The sequence below is a fragment of the Leucoraja erinacea genome, chromosome 34 (assembly GCF_028641065.1).
Source record: "Leucoraja erinacea ecotype New England chromosome 34, Leri_hhj_1, whole genome shotgun sequence".
NCBI lineage: Eukaryota > Metazoa > Chordata > Chondrichthyes > Rajiformes > Rajidae > Leucoraja > Leucoraja erinaceus.
The window spans coordinates 19,166,962-19,188,808 of NC_073410.1; the positions used below are offsets into that span (position 1 = coordinate 19,166,962).

General features: G+C 46.2%; 1 protein-coding gene across 1 annotated transcript in view; it reads left to right on the top strand.

Annotated features, from left to right (window-relative positions):
• Positions 1 to 19,780, top strand: part of dnajc9 (DnaJ (Hsp40) homolog, subfamily C, member 9) — a 33,325-nt gene extending 13,545 nt beyond the window's left edge. Inside the window, exons 4-6 of the mRNA XM_055661949.1 lie at positions 7,014 to 7,268; positions 10,554 to 10,640; positions 18,978 to 19,780. Of these exons, the coding sequence (XP_055517924.1) occupies positions 7,014 to 7,268; positions 10,554 to 10,640; positions 18,978 to 19,094 (459 nt within the window). The 3' untranslated portion in view covers positions 19,095 to 19,780. The remainder of the gene's footprint in view (positions 1 to 7,013; positions 7,269 to 10,553; positions 10,641 to 18,977) is intronic.
• Positions 19,781 to 21,847: the final 2,067 nt, after the last annotated feature.

Genomic DNA, 21,847 nt, shown 5'->3' on the forward strand with positions numbered 1-21,847 from the left:
AGCATTAATATCTAGAGATCTTGGGGTGCAAGTCCATAGCTCCCTGAAAGTGGTGAAGATGTATGGCATACTTCTTTGCCCCAGGTACTGGGCATAAAGTCAGGAAGTCGTATTGCAGCTGTATAAAACTCCTATTCGATCACACGTGGAATAGTATGAGCAATTATGGTCACCTCCAATCTTTAAACTTTCCCCCTCCCACCTTCAAATTCTTTAATGTTAGACATTTCTATCCTGAAAACAAAACTAACTACCTACACTATTTATAACTCTCATAGTTTTCTATTTTGTATTCCATCAGCACTGATGCTCCAGGGAAAATGATCCAAGATTATCCAACCTCTCCTTCTAATTGATACTCTCTAATATAGGCAGCAAGCAGCCTGTTGAATCTTTTCTGCACCTCTGACTGGTGGTGTGCCTCAGGGGTTGGTGCTAGATGGATTGTTTTCTATCACTTCTATTAATAATTTGGATGTGCAAGGAATAGTTAGTAAGTTTACAGATGATACTAAAACAGGTGGTATGGTAGAGAGTGAAGTACATAGCAGAAATCACAGCTTCTTAAACACCACAATCGAGTCTGCCTCCACCACTACCCCGGCATTGTGTTCCAGGCCCCACCACCCTCTGGTAAGCCTTCTCTGCACTGTTTCCAAAGCCTCCACATTCCTCCTGTATTGGGGTGACCAGAACTCTAGATGCATCATGACTTGTATAGGACGTATAAGTCCTATAAAGCTACATAACTTCCTGCATCATGGTTTCCTGAAAGTGGCATCACAGGTGTGTTGAGTGTGAAGAAGGTTTTTTTAGCTAGAAGATTTTTGTAGTTGGGATACACACACAATGCTGTGGTAACTCAGCGGATTAGCTGGGGAAGATATGCGGGTCTGAGTTATAACATAGCCGTAGAGCCAGAGAGCAGTAAAAAATTACAGGGGTTGAAGTGAGAGAGGGTGGCTGCTCCACTGTGGAATCTCCTCAAGTAGGCCCACTTTGCTAAGCAAATGCTAAATGCATTTCGTTGTCTCTGTACTGTACACTGACAATGACAATTAAAATTGAATCTGAATCTGAATCTGAATCTGAATCTTTGAAGAAGTTTTCTGCCCTGCATTTCCTCGTCCAGCAGTGGGCCATTATGGACTCCACCCTTCCTGTGCTCATCTATTGGCGGCCCTGATTTGTTCTGGCCTTCTTTTCAGTCTGAAGAAGGATTCCGACCTGAAACGTCACCTATTCCTTTTCTCCAGAGATGCTGCCTTACCTGCTAAATTACCTACCTTATTTACACCACCATTTTGTGTCTGGCTTCTGTAAAAACCTGCACCTGCATTTAGTTGAAGTGTTATATTGTATTTGTAAGGTGCACTATGAGTATTGTATTCAGTTTTAGTCATCCTGCTTTGGAAAATATTCTATTTATAGACAATACATGAAGGCCATTCGGCCCTCCGTTCAATTTGATCATGGCTGATCATCCCAATCAGTATCCTGTTCCTGCCTTCTCCCCATATTCCCTGACTCCGCTATCTTTAAGAACCGTATCTAGCTCTATCTTGAAAGTATCCAGATAACTGGCCTCCGCCAGAATTCCACAGACTCACAACTCTCTGTGAGAAAAAGTGTTTCCTCGTCTCCGTTCTAAATAGCTTGCCCCTTATTATTTAGCTGGATAGGGTGCTGAAAAAAGGGCTAGAAGAAGGGCGGTACGGTGGCGCAGCGGTAGAATTGCTGCCTTGTAGTGAATGCCAGAGACTCGGACTCGATCCTGACTTCAGGTGCTGTCTGTACTGAGTTTATAATTTCTCCCCATGACCTGCGTGGGTTTTCTCCGAGATCTTCAGTTTCTTCCCACATTCCGAAGATGTACAGGTTTGAAGGTTAATTGGCTTGGTAAATGTAAAAATTGTCCCTAGTGTGTGTAGGATAGTGTTAGTGTGCGGGGATCGCTGGTCGGCGTGGGCCGAAGGGCCTGTTTCCGCGCTGTATCTCAAAACAAAACTAAGGACGGTATTGGAAGAGGTTGGCCAGGCAGTGACTCATGGGGTCACGGCTTGGTGCTGGGACCGCAGTGACTAGTGGGGTACCGCAAGGTTCGATGCTGAGACCGCAGTGACTAGTGGGGTACCGCATGGCTCGGTGCTGGGACAAAGACACTGGAGCCAGGGGATTTGGGGAGAAGGCAGGAACAGGGTACTGATAGAAACATAGAAATTAAGTGCAGGAGTAGGCCATTCGGCCCTTCGAGCCTGCACCGCCATTTAATATGATCATGGCTGATCATCCAACTCAGTATCCCGTACCTGCCTTCTCTCCATACCCTCTGATCCCCTTGGCCACAAGGGCCACATCTAACTCCCTCTTAAATATAGCCAATGAACTGGCCTCAACTACCCTCTGTGGTAGAGAGTTCCAGAGATTCACCACTCTCTGTGTGAAAAAGGTTCTCCTCATCTCGGTTTTAAAGGATTTCCCCCTTATCCTTAAGCTGTGACCCCTTGTCCTGGACTTCCCCAACATCGGGAACAATCTTCCTGCATCTAGCCTGTCCAACCCCTTAAGAATTTTGTAAGTTTCTATAAGATCCCCTCTCAATCTCCTAAATTCTAGAGAGTATAAACCAAGTATTGTGAATGATCAGCCAGAATCAGATACAAAACATAGAAAATAGGTGCAGGAGTAGGCCATTCGGCCCTTCGAGCCTGCACCGCCATTCACTATGATCATGGCTGATCATCCAACTCAGTATCCCGTACCTGCCTTCTCTCCATACCCCCTGATCCCTTTAGCCACAAGGGCCACATCTAACTCCCTCTTAAATATAGCCAATGAACTGGCCTCAACTACCTTCTGTGGCAGAGAATTCCAGAGATTCACTACTCTGTGTGAAAAATGTTTTTCTCATCTCGGTCCTAAAAGATATCTTTAAACTATGACCCCGTGTTCTGGACTTCCCCAACATCGGGAACAATCTTCCTGCATCTAGCCTGTCCAACCCCTTAAGAATTTTGTAAGTTTCTATAAGAGCCCCCCTCAGTCTTCTAAATTCTAGCGAGTACAAGCCGAGTCTATCCAGTCTTTCTTCATATGAAATTCCTGATATCCCAGGAATCAGTCTGGTGAACCTTCTCTGTACTCCCTCTATGGCAAGAATGTCTTTCCTCAGATTTGGAGACCAAAACTGTACGCAATACTCCAGGTGTGGCCTCACCAAGACCCTGTACAACTGCAGTAGAACCTCCCTGCTCCTATACTCAAATCCTTTTGCTATGAATGCTAACATACCATTCGCTTTCTTCACTGCCTGCTGCACCTGCATACCTACTTTCAATGACTGGTGTGCCATGACACCCAGGTCTCGTTGCATCTCTCCTTTTCCTAATCGGCCACCATTCAGATAATAGTCTACTTTCCTGTTTATGCCACCAAAGTGGATAACCTCACATTTATCCACATATTATACTGCATCTGCCATGCATTTGCCCACTCACCCAACCTATCCAAGTCACCTTGCAGCCTCCTAGCATCCTCCTCACAGCTAACACTGCCTCCCAGCTTCGTGTCATCCGCAAACGTGGAGATGTTGCATTCAATTCCCCTGTCAAAATCATTAATATACAGTATATTGTGAATAGCTGGGGTCCCAGCCTTGTGGTACCCCACTAGTCACTGCCTGCCTTTCTGAAAAGAACCCGTTTACTCCTATTCTTTGCTTCCTGTCTGCCAGCCATTGAATGGCGGTGCTGGCTCGATGGGCAGAATGGCCTACTCTTGCACCTTTCATTCTTTAGAGTATAGGAGATCATACATCACGTCTCTATGTTATAGAGGTGCTTAAAATCATAATGAGAAGAGATGGGATGAATGCGCAGTCTTTTTCCAAAGGTAGGGAAATTAAGAACTAGAGGGCATAGATTTAAGATGAGAGAGCAAAGATTTAAAAGGAATCTGAGGGGCACCATTTTCACACAAGGTGAAACGGATATGGAATGAGCTGCCAGAGGAAATGGTTAAGGCAATTTCAAACACATTTAAAAGACATTTGCGCAGGAATACGCATAGGATAGTTTTACAGAGATACTAGACCAAGTGCAGACCCGTTGGGTCTGTGCCCCCAACGCGCGGTTGCGGGGGGTGGATTAGGGGGCGGCATGCGGCGTCGCACACACAAACTAACCACCCCCACACACACACACACACACACACTAACTACCTCCCTTGATATTATATTAATATTATTAATTTGCACCTTTTACCCCAAAACCGCCCTATCCACTGACGCATAGCCCCCAACTCGCAGGCGCATCTAGAGGAGGGGGAGGGGCAGAGACAGAGAGGGGCAGAGACTAGGGGGTTGGAGGAGAGGGAGGGGGGAGGGTGGGTGAGGAGGGGAGAGAGAGAGAGGGGGGGAAAGAAGGGGGAGGAGAGGGGGGGGAGTGGATGGGAGAAAGGGTGAGGGGGAGACATTGGTGGGAAGGGAGGGGGTGGGGGAGGAGAGCGGGCAGGACAGAGGGGGGTAGGGAGATGGGTAGGGCGGAGATTTTGATTTTGATCTTGAAACTTGATTTTTTAAATCTCAAAATTTTGTAACATAGCTAACCACAGAATCCCACTGGCAAGCTGATTTAAATGGTCATTAATTTACAGCAATTTAACACTAAATCCCTTCCATTTGGCCTATAAATTTAATGTCAAGGAGATATAAAAATCATGTTTTATTGTGAATTCTTGTGTGAATGTTCTTTGGACACTTAGGCTATTAAAAAATGTTAATCTTTCCTTAAGAAATGGATAGATGTTTAGATCTAGTAATTGAATTTTGGAATTAGCTACAATTGGGTAACAAACTAATTATATGCTTTAATTTCAGGTCATCCAAGTAAGATTGTTTAATATTTGTTTCAGAATGCTTCAATCTATAATAACTGAACATTTCTTTCAGTTCTCTTAATCTTTAATAAAGTTATGGGCTTTAGACTGTCCTCGATCACAACTTTTGTGTTAAATCAATGGAATATCAATGCTAATCCAAGATGCTAATTTCCGAGTATGAAAATGGCCATAACATTTTTAATACTGAAGATATGAAAGTGAATTAGGTGTCAAATTAAACTTCTTTTTGTGCTTTATCTGATGGGATAAATTGCAAACTTGATTTTTTAAATCTCAAAATTGCAAACTTGATTCTTTAAATCTCAAAATTTTGTAACATTGCTACCCCTAGAATTTATAGCTTTTGTCAATATTCCTGTCCACAAAAATCTAAAAGCTAAAACCATATGCTGGGAGTCAGAAATGATTGCAAAGAATGCCTGAAGTGTTCAGCGATCCGTCGGCACGTGGCAGAATCCTCATCAGCCTTTGAGGCCAGGACCTTCCTTGTTGTCAGGAAGGCCATTGAACTGCATCTGCCATGCATCTGCCCACTCACCCAACCTGTCCAAGTCACCCTGCATTCTGATAGCATCCTCCTCACAGTTCACACTGCCATCCAGCTTTGCGTCATCTGCAAATTTGCTATTGTTACTTTTAATCCCCTCATCCAAATCATTAATGTGTATTGTAAATAGCTGCTGTCCCAGCACAGAGCCTTGCAGTACCACTCTAGTCACTGCCTGACATTCTGAAAGGGACCTGTTTATCCCTACTCTTTGTTTCCTGTATGCCAACCAAATTTCTATCCATGTCAGTACCCTACCCCCAATACCATGTGCTCTAATTTGGCCCAATAGTCTATGTGGGACCTTATCAAATACTTTCTGAAAGTCCACGTACAGTACATCCAACAAGGCTCTCCGTTGTCCTTTGTCCTAGTTAAATCCTCAAAATGCCTGAAAATTAGTTAAGCATAATCGACCCCGGGTCGGGGTGGTCGAACCATCTGCGCCTTTGGCGCATCCCAACATCGGCCTCCACCTGAGACTGCGAGCTCGACGGTGAAATCCGCGTTTGGGGTGTTGATCCCAGGCCAGGGTTCGCAGGCTCCGATGGTAAGTCCACAGCCCCGCTGTGGGGCTCAAAGTCAGTCTCGAGCAAGGCCTCCAGCTCTCTGATATTAGGCCGCAGAGCGATCGGAGATACGATCCGGAAAACAATCGCATCTCCGGCAAGGTAAGAGATTATGGAGTACAGAGGCAAATAAATAAATGATGGGTCTTTGTCCCAAACATTATGGAGGGCACTGTACTTGCAACAATGCACAGATTCCATTTACTGCTCCCTCTAAACACAACAGAACATTTACCATGCTGCTATGGTAGTTAAAAAAAATAATCAATGATGATTCGTTATCACGTGTGACAAGTGCAAATACACAGCGAAATTAAATTCATAATAACAGTACCATCCCGTTTGGAGATTGTACATAAGTAGTCCACTGAGCCCACATGCAAGAGGCGCCGTGTTTTGGCATTAATTTCCAGTCCATGCTCCAGTTATGAGCCTTGCCCAATTCAGGCAAGCCCCAGGCTGCGGTGGGACTCCAGCCATCGCCTTCCTTGGCCAGCAACCAACATCCACTCCTCGCCTATCCACCTTTGTTCCCCCAGGGGTGCCTCCTGCAGCCAACCCTGAGGGCGCAGTATAGAAATATGTGAGGGTATCAACAGGAGTGACATCCTATAGTCCAGAACATCTCGGTCTGGCACCACCTGGAATCACAGGTACAGGGTCCTGGATTATCAGGTTTTCTGCCTATAACAGAATCTCCTGACTACTGTGATGTAACATTTCTCTCGATACCTGTAGTAGACATAGCTTTAGCAGATAGACACAGTACTGCTGTAACTCAACGGGTCAGACAGTCATTCAGTCTGAAGAAGGGTTCCGACCCGTAACATCACCATTTTGTTTTCTCCAGATATGCTACGTGTCCTGCTGAGTTACTCCAGCACTTTGGATCTATCCTCGGTATATACCAGCATCTGCAGTTCCTTTCTACATGTAACTTCCTGCATGTTCAGTGTGATCACTGAGTGACTAAAGATGCTTAATTCATTGTTGCCCAGGTGACGGTTGCTGATATTAAGAACTTTGAGGATATCTACAAGGGATCTGAGGAGGAGATGGTGGATATAAAGCAGGCGTACGTGGACTTCAAGGGGGACATGGACCGCATCATGGAGTCAGTGCTGTGTTCCACAGCGGAGGATGAGCCACGGATACGAGACGTGCTGGAGAAAGCCGTCAAGGCCCAAGAGCTCCCGGAGTACAAGGCCTTCACCAAGGAGAGTGTGAACAAACAGAAAGCTCGCAAGAGGCGGGTAAGAGACTAAATGTTTCAATTTGTCATCCATCTGCTTGTTTGTCCCAGCTTGTCAGCCGAGGTTGTGAGAAGCCATCTGTGAGCCAGAACATTCCATGGCTGTAACTATGATTAGTTGTGCCAGAGACCCGGATTCAATCCTGACTACGGTTGCTGTCTGTACAGAGTTTGTACATTCTCCCTGCCACCGTGTGCCTTTTCTCTGGGTGCTCCGGTTTCCTGCCACACTCTAAAGACGTACAGTTTTGGAGGTTATTTGGCTTCCATAAAAATTGTAAATTATCCCTGGTGTGTAGGATAGTGGAAGTGTACAGATGATCATTGATCGGGGCAGACTCAGTGGGCCGAAGGGCTGTATCTATAAAAGTCTAAAGAAAGATTGCAGGATTTCAGCGCACATAACTTTTGTTGTAATTTTACGTGTTGTTCAAAAATACATCTAGCCGATTGAAGTTAAATTTGACGTTAAATGTATGTCCACATTTCCCTGACTTGATTTGGAAAGGTCCCACCGGCCTCAGGAGGCATCTACTGAAGCCTGTAATCCTTGACTTCTGAAACTCCTACAATGCCCCAACAGGCTGAGAGGGGGCAACGCTGGGCTGGAGCTTCCTGTCAAAGCTGGGAGCCTATTTATTAATTGTTATATAATCATGTATTTAAAACTATTTCTGCACGTGTGCCTTTTCTCTGGGTACTTCGGTTTCCTCCTACACTCGAAAGATATACAGGTTTGTAGATTATTTGGCTTCCATTTCAATTTCATCGTCTTCATTCTTTAAAATCTCGTCTTCTCCAACTTTCAACAAAATTTAACAATACTCGCCTTCTGCCTCTCAATCGCATATTCGTCTGCAAATGAAACTTGGTGAAAAATCCCCACAAGTAGGATTTCTTGATGCAGGAATTTTCAACATTAGCATCATTTCCCCATTTCACTACAGGAAGTTGTCGAAAATCGCCACAACAAATGGTAAGAATGCCACCAAAAGACTTAGTGTTGGTGCATACATCTTGATAAGTTCTGTCCACCACTTCAAAGCTCCATCCTAATCATTGGGCATTGATCCCAAAATGAGCTTCGCTTGCCTCATCAAACGTGCCGTGTTAGAGTTACAGAATGAATCCTCGGCCACTTGGATGGGTATCTTGAATCGAGAATGTGCAGTTCTTCCACCTGGCATTAATTTAGCTGCTTTCCCAGAGGATGCTACAGCAATAGCCACATCACCTTGACGTCTAACTTTGGAGAGGATAAAATAGGTGATAAATGTTTTTCCCGTTCCTCCTGGTGAATCAATGAAAAACATTGAAGAAAGCTTCCTTTTCAAGCAGTTGCACACCTGGTCATACATTGCTCTCTGCTCAGCATTCAGCAGAGGCTCATTCTCCTCAACAAATTGCTGTTGTTCAGTTCTATTGTATTGCAATTCCTGCAGGGGTGGTGAGCGTCCTACAGCTTGGGAAGGGGGACGGCTTGAGGCGGGGCTGCTGCCGTGGGGGGGCGGGTGCAATCGTCCTGCAGCCGGGGGAGGGGGCGGCTTCAGGCGGGGCTGTGGGGGTGGCTTCCTGCAGCCGGGGGGTAGGAGAGCGAGCGTCCTGCAGCCGGGGAGGGGCATGGCTGCAGGGGGGGGGGCTGTTGGGGGTCCGTCCTACAGCTGGGGTGGAGCACGGCTTCAGGCAGGGGCTGTCGGGGGGAGGTGTACTGTAGCCAGGGAGCGGACGGCTTTAGACGGGCTGTCAGGGGTCGGGTAGGGGGAATGTCCTACAGCCGGTGTAGGGGACGGCTTCCGGCTGGTGATGTCGGAGGGGGGGGGGGGGGGGGGGGGGGGGGGGGGGGGGGCTTTCTTAAGGGCTAGTGTGGGTGTTGTGGGCCGAAGGGACTGGTTTCCGGGGTGGCTAGTACAGACATTGTGGGCCGAATGGACTTTTCTTGGGCTTATCCTGCAGCTGGGGACGGGGACGGTTTCAGATGGGGGTCAGCGGGAGTGTTCTGTAGCTGGGGTAGGGGGACGGCTTCAGGCAGGGGCCGGTGGGGAGAGAGCGCTGCCGTGGCCTACCGGTGCAGTGGCCTGCCACTTTCTCAATGGGATGTTATAAAATTGAGGGTGCTGCCAGAGAAACAGGGGCAACACAGGGGTAGAGTTGCAGCCCTACAGCGCCTGAGACCCGGGTTCGATCCCGACTACAGGTGCTGTCTGTATGGAGTTTGTACATTCTCCCTGTGACCACGTGGATTTTCTGTGGGTGCTCTATTTTCCTCCCACACTCCAAAAACGTACAGTTATGTAGGTTAATTGTAAATTGCCCCTAGTTTGTAGGATAGTGCTAATGTGTTGGGTGGAAGCGGTGGGCCAAATGGCCTGTTTCCACACTGTATCTAAAATCTAAAGGAAATATTCGAGACTGGTAATATCTATATATATATAAAACTCAAATCCGTCTGTCCGCCTGCAGTACGGATCCCTTCCTGCCTTTCGATTCATGCCCGATACTCGCAGATGTCCAATCGGAATGGATTCATTTGCATGTACGGCTGCCGGCTGCATTTCTTCCTTTGATTCATTGCCACGCCCAATCCAGACGCTCAATCTCCGAGATATTTTCCATTTCGGTAGAGATTTCGCTTTTCTTTCTAAGTATCCGCTCCTCATTTCATTTCGTCGTGTTGAAGTACATGTTTTTAATCAAATCCTTCTTCCCCCCCACCCCCAAGTATTTCAAAAATAAACAGGCTTCTCCATTTACATGTCAGCTTCCAACACACTTCGAAACAAAGTTGCAAGAGAGGAACACTGAACTTTTCACTGCTGCAGCAGGCAGGGGAGGGCTGCAATCAAACTTTTGGGAACGGGCTCAGTTCCAATGGAGGAGACGGGTGCATGGTGGAATATTGGGTTGGGGGATCACACCATTGGGGGAGCAGACCCAACGGGTCTGCACTTGGTCTAGTAACATTTAAAAGTCACTTGGACAGGAGCATGGATAGAGGGATATGGGCTTAATGCAGGCGAGTGGAATTACCTTAGATAGGGTATCTTGGTCGGCAGGTAACGGTTGGGCCAAAGGGTCTGTCTCAATGCTGTGTGACTGGAGGTTGGGATGAGTCTGAGCCATACTATTGCTGAGGAAAGCTGTGTTCCTGTCCTTCTCCCCACTGCTCCACTCCTTCCCAAGACAATGCAAGTTGCATTACGTTGTGTGCCTATCTCTCGAACGGTGTGATGGTGGTGTTATACGGCAGGCTGCTCTTTCATCACTAATTGGTATTTCTTCCTGTCAGAATGACAAAGAAGCGAAGGAAGCAGAGGCAGCGAGGCAGGAGATGGGGCTGGACACAGACACGGACTCTCTCAAAACACTAATCCAGGTGAGTGAGACGGTAACATTGTGACACGCTGACACCCGGATACCCCATGTTGCCGTTTGTCTCCTGTCATCTTCTGAATCTTCTGAATTTGTAGTCGGCAGGGCAGTACTCTACATATCGCCAAATCGTCATTGTAACCTTTTCTACAAAATGCTGATTAGCTTCTTCCCTCATTACTAAAACTGCTAACTTGCTCCCGGAACTCTCAAGCATGGCGCTAAGGTGGCGCAGCGGTAGAGTTGCCGCCTCAGCGCCAGGAACTTGACTACGGGTGTTGTCTGTATGAAGTTTGTACGTTCTGTTCCCAATGTTGGGCGAGTCCAGAATCAGGGGCCACAGTCTTAAAATAAAGAGGAGGTCATTTAAGACTCGGGTGAGAAAAAAACTTTTTCACCCAGAGAGTTGTGAATTTATGGAATTCCCTGCCACAGAGGGCAGTGGAGGCCAAGTCACTGGATGGATTTAAGAGAGAGTTAGATAGAGCTCTAGGGGCTAGTGGGGTCAAGGGATATGGGGAGATGGCAGGCATGGGTTATTGATAGGGGACGATCAGCCATGATCACAATGAATGGCGGTGCCGGCTCGAAGGGCCAAATGGCATCCTCCTGCACCTATTTTCTATGTTCTCTCTGTGATCGCGTGGAATTTCTCCTGAAGCCCAGGTTTCCTCCCACATTCCAAAGACGTACGGGTTTGTAGGTTAATTGGCTTCAGTAAAATTGTAAATTGTCCCTAGAGTGAAGGATATTGCTAGTGTACGGGGATTGCTGGTTGGCATGGACTCGGTGGGCTGTAGGGTCTGTTTCCGCTCTAAACTAATTAGACCTGTGGCAACACAGGGGCAAAGAGTCGTTTGAAATATCATTGGCGGATAGGTTAAGGAAAAATGTCAAAGCATTGTCTATCTATATAACTAAATCTCTGATCTTGACCGCTTTTGGCCCACTGTGCTGCGATTTCCGACAGAAAGCCGCCACCTACGGCTGTCATTTTTGGCCACCTCGCTCACCCTGGCCTTGCGGGTGCGGAGGATTTTTCCCATTGATGACAAATTGGAGAGATATTAATGTTTTTTTAAAAACCACCATTCTCTCTGCTGCCCCTGCTGGAGGGAGGGGGAGGGACTATAAAACCAGGAAGTGGTGTGCCTCACAGTCTCTGCAAGCTGGATGAAGCTAAGGGTCACGTCTCTATGCGCTCTGAATTACACTGAACAAATGTCTACACAACTGTGTATCCTTAATGTGGTTTGAAAATGAAAATATGGTTTGTTTGAAGTAATAAGGCACAGCCTGCAAATGGTTGTTTGGGTGCTTTGGCTTGAAGTTGAAAGGCACTATTTACAGCAAATGGTGGCTTGGGAGCTTTGGCTTGAAGTTGAAAGGCACTACTTACTGCAAATGTTTTGGCTTGAAGTTGAAAGGCACTACATACTGCAAATGGTTGCGTGGGTGCTTTGGCTTGAAGTTGAAAGCACTACTTACTGCAAATGGTGGCATGAAGTTGAAAGGCACTACTTACTGCAAATGATGGCTTGGGTGCTTTGGCTTGAAGTTGAAAGGCGCTACTTACTGCAAATGATGGCGGGTGATTTGTCTTGAAGTTGAAAGGCACTTCTTATTGCAAATGGTGGCTTGGGTGCTTTGGCTTGAAGTTGGATAGCACTATTTACTGCAAATGGTGGCTTGGGAGATTTTGTTTAAAGTTGAAAGGCACTACTTACTGCAAATGATGGCGGGAGCTTTGGCTTGAAGTTAAAAAAAAATTCCATTCTCTCTGCTGCACCTGCTGGAGGGAGGAGGAGGGACTATTAAACCAGGAAGTGGTGTGCCTCAAAGTCTCTGCAAGGTGCATGAAGACAAGGGTCACGTCTCTATGAGCTCTGAATAACACTGAACAAATGTCTACACAACTGAGTACCCTTAATGTGGTTTGAACATGAAAATATGGGTTGTTTGAAGTAAAAAGGCACAGCCTGCAAATGGTGGTTTGGGTGTTTTGGCTTGAAGTTGAAAGGCACTACATACTGCAAATGGTGGCTTGGGAGCTTTGGCTTGAAGTTGAATGGCACTACTTACTGCAAATGGTGGCGGGTGATTTGCTTGAAGTTGAAAGGCACTAATTACTGCACATGGTGGCTTGGGTGCTTTGGCTTGAAATTGAAAGGCACTACTACTTACTGCAAATGGTGGCATGAAGTTGAAAGGCACTAATTACTGCACATGGTGGCGGGTGCTTTGGCTTGAAGTTGAAAGGCACTACTTACTGCAAATGGTGGCATGAGGTTGAAAGGCACTACTTACTGCAAATGGTGGCTTGGATGCTTTGGCTTGAAGTTGAAACACACTACTTACTGCAAATGGTGGCATGAGGTTGAAACACACTACTTACTGCAAATGGTGGCTTGGGTGCTTTGGCTTGAAGTTGAAAGGCACTACTTACTGCAAATGGTGGCATGAGGTTGAAAGGCACTACTTACTGCAAATGGTGGCTTGGATGCTTTGGCTTGAAGTTGAAACACACTACTTACTGCAAATGGTGGCATGAGGTTGAAAGGCACTACTTACTGCAAATGGTGGCTTGGGTGCTTTGGCTTGAAGTTGAAAGGAACTACTTACTGCAAATGGTGGCAGGTGATTTACTTGATGTTGAAAGGCACTAATTACTGCACATGGTGGCTTGGGTGCTTTTGCTTGAAGTTGAAAGGCACTACTTACTGCAAATGGTGGCTTGGGTGCTTTGGCTTGAAGTTGAAAGGCACTGCAAATGATGGCTAGGGCGATTTGGCTTGAAGTTTAAAAAAATCACCATTCTTTCTGCTGCACCTGCGGGAGGGAGGGGGACGGACTATAAAACCAGGAAGTGCTGTGCCTCAGTCTCAGCAATGTGGATGAAGCCATGGGTCACGTCTCTATGAGCTCTGAATAACACTGAACAAATGTCTACACAACTGAGTACCCTTAATGCGGTTTGAACATGAAAATATGGGTAGTTTGAAGTAAAAAGGCACAGCCTGCAAATGGTTGTTTGGGTGCTTTGGCTTGAAGTTGAAAGGCACTCCTTACTGCAAATGGTGGCTTGGGTGTTTTGGCTTGAAGTTGAATGGCACTACTTACTGCAAATGGTGGCGGGTGATTTGCTTGAAGTTGAAAGGCACTAATTACGGCACATGGTGGCTTGGCTGCTTTGGCTTGAAATTGAAAGGCACTACTTACTGCAAATGGTGGCATGAAGTTGAAAGGCACTACTTACTGCAAATGGTGACGGGTGCTTTGGCTTGAAGTTGAATGGCACTACTTACTGCAAATGGTGGCATGAGGTTGAAAGGCACTACTTACTGCAAATGGTGGCTTGGATGCCTTGGCTTGAAGTTGAAACACACTACTTACTGCAAATGGTGGCCTGGGTGCTTTGGCTTGAAGTTGAATTGCACTGGTACTTGGTAAACCAGTACCTTCGGCCCATAACACCCATACTAGCGCAACAGAAATCCCCCCCCACTGGCGAGCAATATTGGAATTGGTGGAGAGGTGGTGACCAGCTCTCCCATATGATGCAGGGACCCAACGGGTCTCACTTAGTCTAGTATAATATAAAGGCCAGGAGGTTAATTGAAGGGAAGACGAGGGAGCATTAGACAAAATGACAATCTGTATTGCACCACAGCATAGAGGTGAGATCGAAACTGAATACTTCTCATCTGCATTCACTGAGCTCGATAATTCATGGGATAGGGAGATGAAATTCCAGAACACCATTAATAAATAGGAGGGGAAATAGATGGTTTAGTGGATTTACAGGCGGATATCTCCCCAAGGCCTGGTGAACATTGAACAGTGCAGCACAGGAGCAGACACTTCAGTTCACATTGTCTGTGCTAAACATGATCTCCTGTACCTGAACGTGATTCATTACCTGCATATCATTGTGACTCTCTAAAAGCTTCTTAAACAACACTCTCATATCTGCCTCCACCCACCATCTCTGACAGTGCCTTCCAGTGTGTACAAAATAAACTTGCCCCGCACATCTATCTATCTATTATATATTAAAACTGTGTGGTCGTGTGATGTCACAATGCCCAATGTTCAAAGACATTGTTGCCATAGAGGGAGTACAGAGAAGGTTCACCAGACTGATTCCTGGGATGTCAGGACTTTCATATGAAGAAAGACTGGATAGACTCGGCTTGTACTCGCTAGATTTTAGAAGATTGACGGGGTATCTTATAGAAGCCTGTCTGTCTTTTGATTCGTTTCCATTGTGTGATGTCACAATGCCCAATGCTCGCAGATGTCCAATCGGAATGGATCCATTTACATATGCCTTTGCACCAGCCCCAGCCAGATTCCCACCCCGCAACCGTGCTTTGGAGGAACAACCCAATAGACCCAGGTGGTTAGTGTGACGCCTCACCCCCCCCCCCCCCCCCCCCCCCCCCCCCCCCCCCCCCCCAACATCGAAGTCTCTCTTGAAAGTATCCAGAGAACCAGCCTCCACCATTCCATAGATTCACAACTCTCTGTGTGAAAAAGTGTTTCCTCGTCTCCGTTCTAAATGGCTTGCCTCTTATTCTTAAACTATGGCTCCTGGTTCTGGACTCCCCCAACATCGGGAACATGTTTCCTGCCTCTAGCGTGTCCAAACACTTAATAATCTTATATGTTTCAATAAGATTTCCTCTCATCCTTCTAAACTCCAGAGGATACAAGCCCAGCTGCTCCATTCTCTCAGCATATGACAGTCCCACCATCTCGGGAATTAACCTTGTAAACCTACGCTGCACTCCTTTAATAGCAAGAATGTCCTTCTTCAAATTAGGGGACCAAAACTGCACACAATACTCCAGAGCTAGATAGAGCTCTTAAAGATAGCGGAGTCAGGGGATATGGGGAGAAGGCAGGAACGGGGTACTGATTGGGGATGATCACATTGAATGGCGTTGCGGGCTCGAAGGGCCGAATGGCCTACTCCTGCACCTGTTGTCTATTGTCTCGGTGTGGTGTCACTAGGACCGTATACAACTGCAAAAGGGCCTTTTTGCTCCTATACACAACTCCTGTTATGAAGGCCAACATGCTATTTGCTTTCTTCACTGCGTGCTGTACCTGCATGTTTACTTTCATTGACTGATGAACAAGGACCCCCAGATCCTGTTGTACTTCCCCCTTTCCCAACTTGACACCATTTAGATAATAATCTGCCTTCCTTTTTTGGCTACCAAAGTGGATAACTTCACATTTATCCACCATAAACTGCATCTGCCCACTCATCCAACCTGTCCAAGTCACTCTGCATTCTCATAGCATCCCCCTCACAGTTCACTACCACCCAGCTTTGTGTCATCTGCAAATTTGCTAATGTTATTTTGAATCCCTTCATTTAAATCATTGATGTATATTGTAAATAGCTACGGTCCCAGTACTGATCCTAGTGACTACCGCTAGTCACTACCTGCCATTCTGAAAGGGACCCGTTAATCCCTACTCTTTGTTTCCTGTCTGCTACCCAATTTTCTATCCATGTCGGCACTCTACCCCCAAACCATGTGCCCTAATTTTGCCCACTAATCCCCTATGTGGGTTCTTATCAAATGCTTTCTGAAAGTCCAGGTACACTACATCCCCTGGCACTCCCTTGTTCACTTTCCTAGTTACACCCTCAAAAAATTCCAGAAGATTAGTCAAGCATGATTTGCCCTTTGTAAATCCATGCTGACTCGGACCGATCTGGTTACTGCTATCCAAATGTGCCGCTATTTCATCTTTTGTAATTGACTCCAGCATCTTCCCCACCACCGATGTCAGGCTAACTGGTCTATAATTCCCTGTTTAGTCTCTCCTGCCTTTCTTTAAAATGTGGGATAACATTAGTTACCCTCCAATCCACAAGAACTGATCCTGAATCTATAGAAAATTATCACCTATGCGTCCACGATTTCTAGAGCCACTTCTTTAAGTACCCTGGGATGCAGACCTTCAGGCCGTGGGGATTTATCAGCCTTCAGTCCCATCGGTCTATCCAACACCATTTCCTGCCTAATGTGGATTTCCTTCAGTTCCTCCCATCACCCCAGATCCTCTGGCCACTAGTACATCACGAAGATTGTTTGTGTCCTTAGTGAAGACGGATCCAAAGTACTTGTTCAACTCATCTGCCATTTCCTTGTTCCCCATGATAAATTCAACTTTTTCGGTCTTCAAGTGTCCAACTTTGGGCTTAACTAATTTTTTCCTCTTCACATACCCAAATAAGCTTTTACTATCCTACTTTATATTCTTGGAATGAACTGATTCAGCACCTTCTGTATTATTCCCAGAAACACCTGCCATTGTTGTTCCAATGTCATCCCTGCTAGGGTATCTTTCAGGTCAACATTGGCCAGCTCCTCCCTCATAGCTCTATAGTCCCTTTATTCAAATGTAACACTGACACCTTCGATCTACTCTTCTCCCTCTCCAATCGTAGATTAAACATGACCATGTTATGGTCACTACCACCTAATGAATGGCTCCTTAACCTCAAGGTCTTTTATCAAATCCAGTTCATTACATAACACTAAATGCAGAATTGCCTTCGCCCTGGTAGGCTCCAATGCAAGCTGCTCTAAGAATCCATTACGGAGGCACTCCACAAACTCCCTTTCTTGGGGTCCAGTACCAACCTGATTTTCCCAGTCAATCTGCATGTTGAAATCTCCCATAACAACCGTAGCATTAACTTTACTACATGCCAATTTTAACTCCTGATACAACTTGCACCCTATATCCAGGCTACTGTTTGGGGGCCTGCACACGTCCCATTTGGGTCTTTTTACCCTTACAATTCCTTAGTTCTATCCATACTGACTCCACGTCTCCTGTTTCAATGTCACCCCTTGCAAGGGATTGAATTTCATTCCTCACCGATAGAGCAACCTCACCCCTTCTGCCCACGTCTCTCTTTTCGATAGGAGGTATACCCTTGAATATTCAGTTCCCAGCCCTGGCCCTCTTGCAACCATGTCTGTAATTCCCACAACATCATACTTGCCAGTTTCTAACTGAGCCTCAAGCTCGTCCACTTTATTTCTTATACTTCACACATTCATATACGACACTTTGACCTTGGTATTCACCTCCCCTCTCACACCGCTCGCAATTGGCCCTGACCTTACTCTCTTATCCCTTCTCGGGAGTCTTGTAACTTTTCTTGTACTCGCTTCCCCTTCAACTCCATCTTTATACTCCCAATTTGTCAATCCTTAACCCCCCCCCCCCCCCCCCACTATTTAGGTTAAACCCACACGTGTAGCCCTAGCAGACCTGCCTGCCAGAACGTCGGTCCCCCTCCAGTTAAGGTGTAACCCGTCCCTTTTGTACAGATCACCCCTACCCCAGAAAATATCCCAGTGAAATTGAAATCCTTGCTTCCTGCTCCAGCCCCTGGGTCACACATTCAGATCCCCTATCTCCCTGTTCCTGTCCTCACTAGCACGAGGTACTGGAAGCAATCCAGAGATAACCACCCTGTCCTGCTTTTCAGTTGTCTTCCAAACTCTCGGAACTCACGTTGCAGAACCTCTTTCCACTTCTTCCCGATATCATTTGTGCCCACGTGCACAACTACTGCCGGCTGTTCACCATCTTAGTTCTCTATGCCCCTCCATAAATGCAGGATGGAACCTGAGTCTCTGGCTCTGCAAGGCAGCAACTCTACCGCTGTGCCTCCGTGCCAATCTCATCTGTGCATCATACCCTTTTTTTAACCTTCATTCTTTTTCTTTTGTGTGTTCTGTTACTGTGTACGTAAGGGTTGATTTGGCTGATGTTATTGCAAACCTATGTTGAAACATTATGCTGCTTGTGGAGTCACGGGTTAGAGCTATTCTCTAAAAGCTAGAGCAGAGTTCTGAGAAATTAGGAAACACTGTCACAAATGTTGCAATTGAACATAGTTGTGGTTTGTGGGGAAATAGAAGATATATGGAATTGGGTCAGAGATTAGTCACAGCATCGTTGGTGACAGCAGGTTTGAGTCAAACAGGAAGGCCCTGTGGCCGTGTTTCTACCATATCCTGCTTCAGGCTGAAACTAGAACACAGTGCTGGAGTAATTCAGCGGGCCAGGCAGCATCTCAGGAGAACATGGGACATGGAGAAGCAAGGTTTTGTGTTGGGGTTATTATTCGGACAGATTGTAATGGTGGGGAGGGTGGGGGGGAGCAAGCTGGAAAAGATAGTAGGGACGGGCCAATGTGTGGCAAGGATGGGTGGGTACACGTGGGGTGGGCAGATAGTTGGATAAAAGCAAGAGTAACCACCAGCTCTGTTCTTGTTTGAACCTTTCCATCCTCCAGAAGAGGCAGAAGGACCGAAAGAAGGAGGTGGACAGCTTCCTGGCTGCCATGGAGGCCAAGTACTGCGGCGACTCGCAAAAAGGTGGGAAGAAATCTGCCAGGAAAGGGAAGAAATAATAGGAACAGTTGTGCTGTCTATGTGCAGATGGAAGAGCTACAGATGTGAAGAACCTGGACTGATATGATGATGCTTGATGCAATTGTTATGTACATTAATTTTTTGCCTGAGATTTGCTCTTTCCACTAGCTTTGAGCTTTGTAATGTTATGTAATTTATTATGAATTATCGTCTACTAGGATGGAAAGGGAGCCAAGTCCTGATGGTCCTGTTTTGTAGCAATGATGTGCTTCCTGGAAATCATTCATTTGGATGACATTGTAATTTAAACAGGAGTTCTATGTTGATAATCAAACAACAACATTGGTATGACGTAATACACTGCTTCACAGAGCTCCATCGCTAGCGTTACTGGTTCCGACAATGCAAGTGTCCTTCACGGCAGGGGCAGGTGTACCGTGGGGGGCAAATCACCTGGGGTTGGGGCAAATCTTGTGCAGTGGAGGGGTGGTCTAGGGACCCACACTGGGGCGCGGGTGCATGGTATTTGCTCCAGCACGTTACATCACTTTGTGCACACTGACACATGCAGGAATAGAGATGCTTTCAGTTAAGACTTTTTTAAGCTCTTAAGTGCCTCTTAAATGTTATGTTAATATTTCTGCATTAAACCATAGAGTATTGGATGAGAAGGCTGGAGGCTGTGGGAGTCATTACAATTAAATATTTAGACTTTTGAAGTAAATGCTGTATGTACAATTTGTTGCTTGAAATTCCCTCTCAAAGTCACACTGCGTTTGCAGTGAGCGTTTCCTGGCTCTTGATTGTCCGAATCTTCCAGCAGACTGTTGGAGATGGCAGGGAGGTCTGTAGTTTAGGGGTACATCATAGAAACAGTCCCATCAGGGTGATTAGTGCATGTGTGGAATAGGCTGCCAGAGAAATCTGTAGAAGTGGATACAATTACGCCTTTCAAAAGAGAGTTCAATAGGAAGGGTTTGGAGAGATATGGGCCAAATGCAGGCAAAGAGGACTAGCCCAGAATGCCTCTTAATTGGCATGGACAAGGTGGGCTGAAGGGCCTGTTTTTATTCTGTACAGCTCTGTGAACATCTGTAATACAGTGTCCAGAATTTGACACTGTATTCCTATAGAGGGTGTGCAAGTGTTTTTTTAAGAGGTTCAGCATAACTTCCTTAATGTTGTAAACAGTATCCTCAGTCAGAGCCACACCTCTTCCTCTCAAAACTGTTGTCGGCATCCTCTTCCCCCCCCCCCCCCATCGTCTCTATAAAATGCAGCTATCTATTCTCAGACTATATGGAGAATCATTGTGAAAACAGGACCTTCGGCCCACCGAGTCCAGCCGATCAGCAAAAATAAGTACACTAGACACTGCCTGTCCCGCTGAGTTACTCCAACATTTTGTGTCTATCTTGGGTGTAAACCAGCATCTGTGGTTCCCGTACTCCAGTTCTAACCTACACACAAAGGACAATGTACAGAAGCCAATTGAGCTCCAAACCTGCACGTCTTTGGGATGTGGGAGGAAACCGTAGTACCTAGAGAAAACCCATATGGTCACAGGGAGAACGTACAAACGGACAGCATCTGTAATCGGGATCGAACCCAGGTGTCTGGCGTTGTGAGGCAGCAACTCTACCACTGCGCCACCATGCTGCCCTTATCCAAGTCTACCTACACTCCCTTTCGTGTCATTATATTGCCTCCTCTTCTCCCAGTACATAGAACAGTCCAACAGAGGCCCTTCGGCCCATCAGGTCTGTATCGCGCTTGATGCCAAGTAAAACTAATCTCTGTTGCCTGCAAGCTATCCATATCCATTCACTGCACATCCTCTAAAATCCAGAATGCACTTCATGCCTCGTGTGCCTATTTCACCAGCTGCTATCTTTTTGAGGTGATCTTTGCTCTACAACATATTCCTTTTGATTTCAGATTTTAGAGATACAGTGCGGAAACAGGCCCTTGGCCCACCTAGTTTGTGCCAACCAACAGTCACCCCGCACACTACACACGATTTTCTCCGGCTGCTTCGGTTTCCTCCCACACTCCCAAGACGTACAGGTTTGTAGGTTAATTGGCTTGGTAAAATTGTAACTTGTCCCTAGTGTGTGTAGGATAGCATTAGTGTGCGGGGATTGCTGCCAAAGCGCCTGTTCCTGCGCTGTATATCTAAACTGAACCAATCAAGGTGACGCCTCATACCAGATCATGTAGTGTTGCCACTTATTGCACTGATAGTCAGTCCTTTTGGTCCATCAAGTTTGTGCCAAGCATCAAGCACCATATAACCATATAACAATTACAGCACGGAAACAGGCCATCTCGACCCTTCTAGTCCGTGCCGAACACGTATTCTCCCCTAGTCCCATACACCTTCGCTCAGACCATAACCCTCCATTCCTTTCCCGTCCATATAACTATCCAATTTATTTTTAAATGATAAAAACGAACCTGCCTCCACCACCTTCACTGGAAGCTCATTCCACACAGCTACCACTCTCTGAGTAAAGAAGTTCCCCCTCATGTTACCCCTAAACTTCAGTCCCTTAATTCTCAAGTCATGTCCCCTTGTTTGAATCTTCCCTACTCTCAGTGGGAAAAGCTTTTCCACGTCAACTCTGTCTATTCCTCTCATCATTTTAAAAACCTCTATCAAGTCCCCCCTTAACCTTCTGTGCTCCAAAGAATAAAGCCCTAACTTGTTCAACCTTTCTCTGTAACTTAGTTGCTGAAACCCAGGCAACATTCTAGTAAATCTCCTCTGTACTCTCTCTATTTTGTTGAC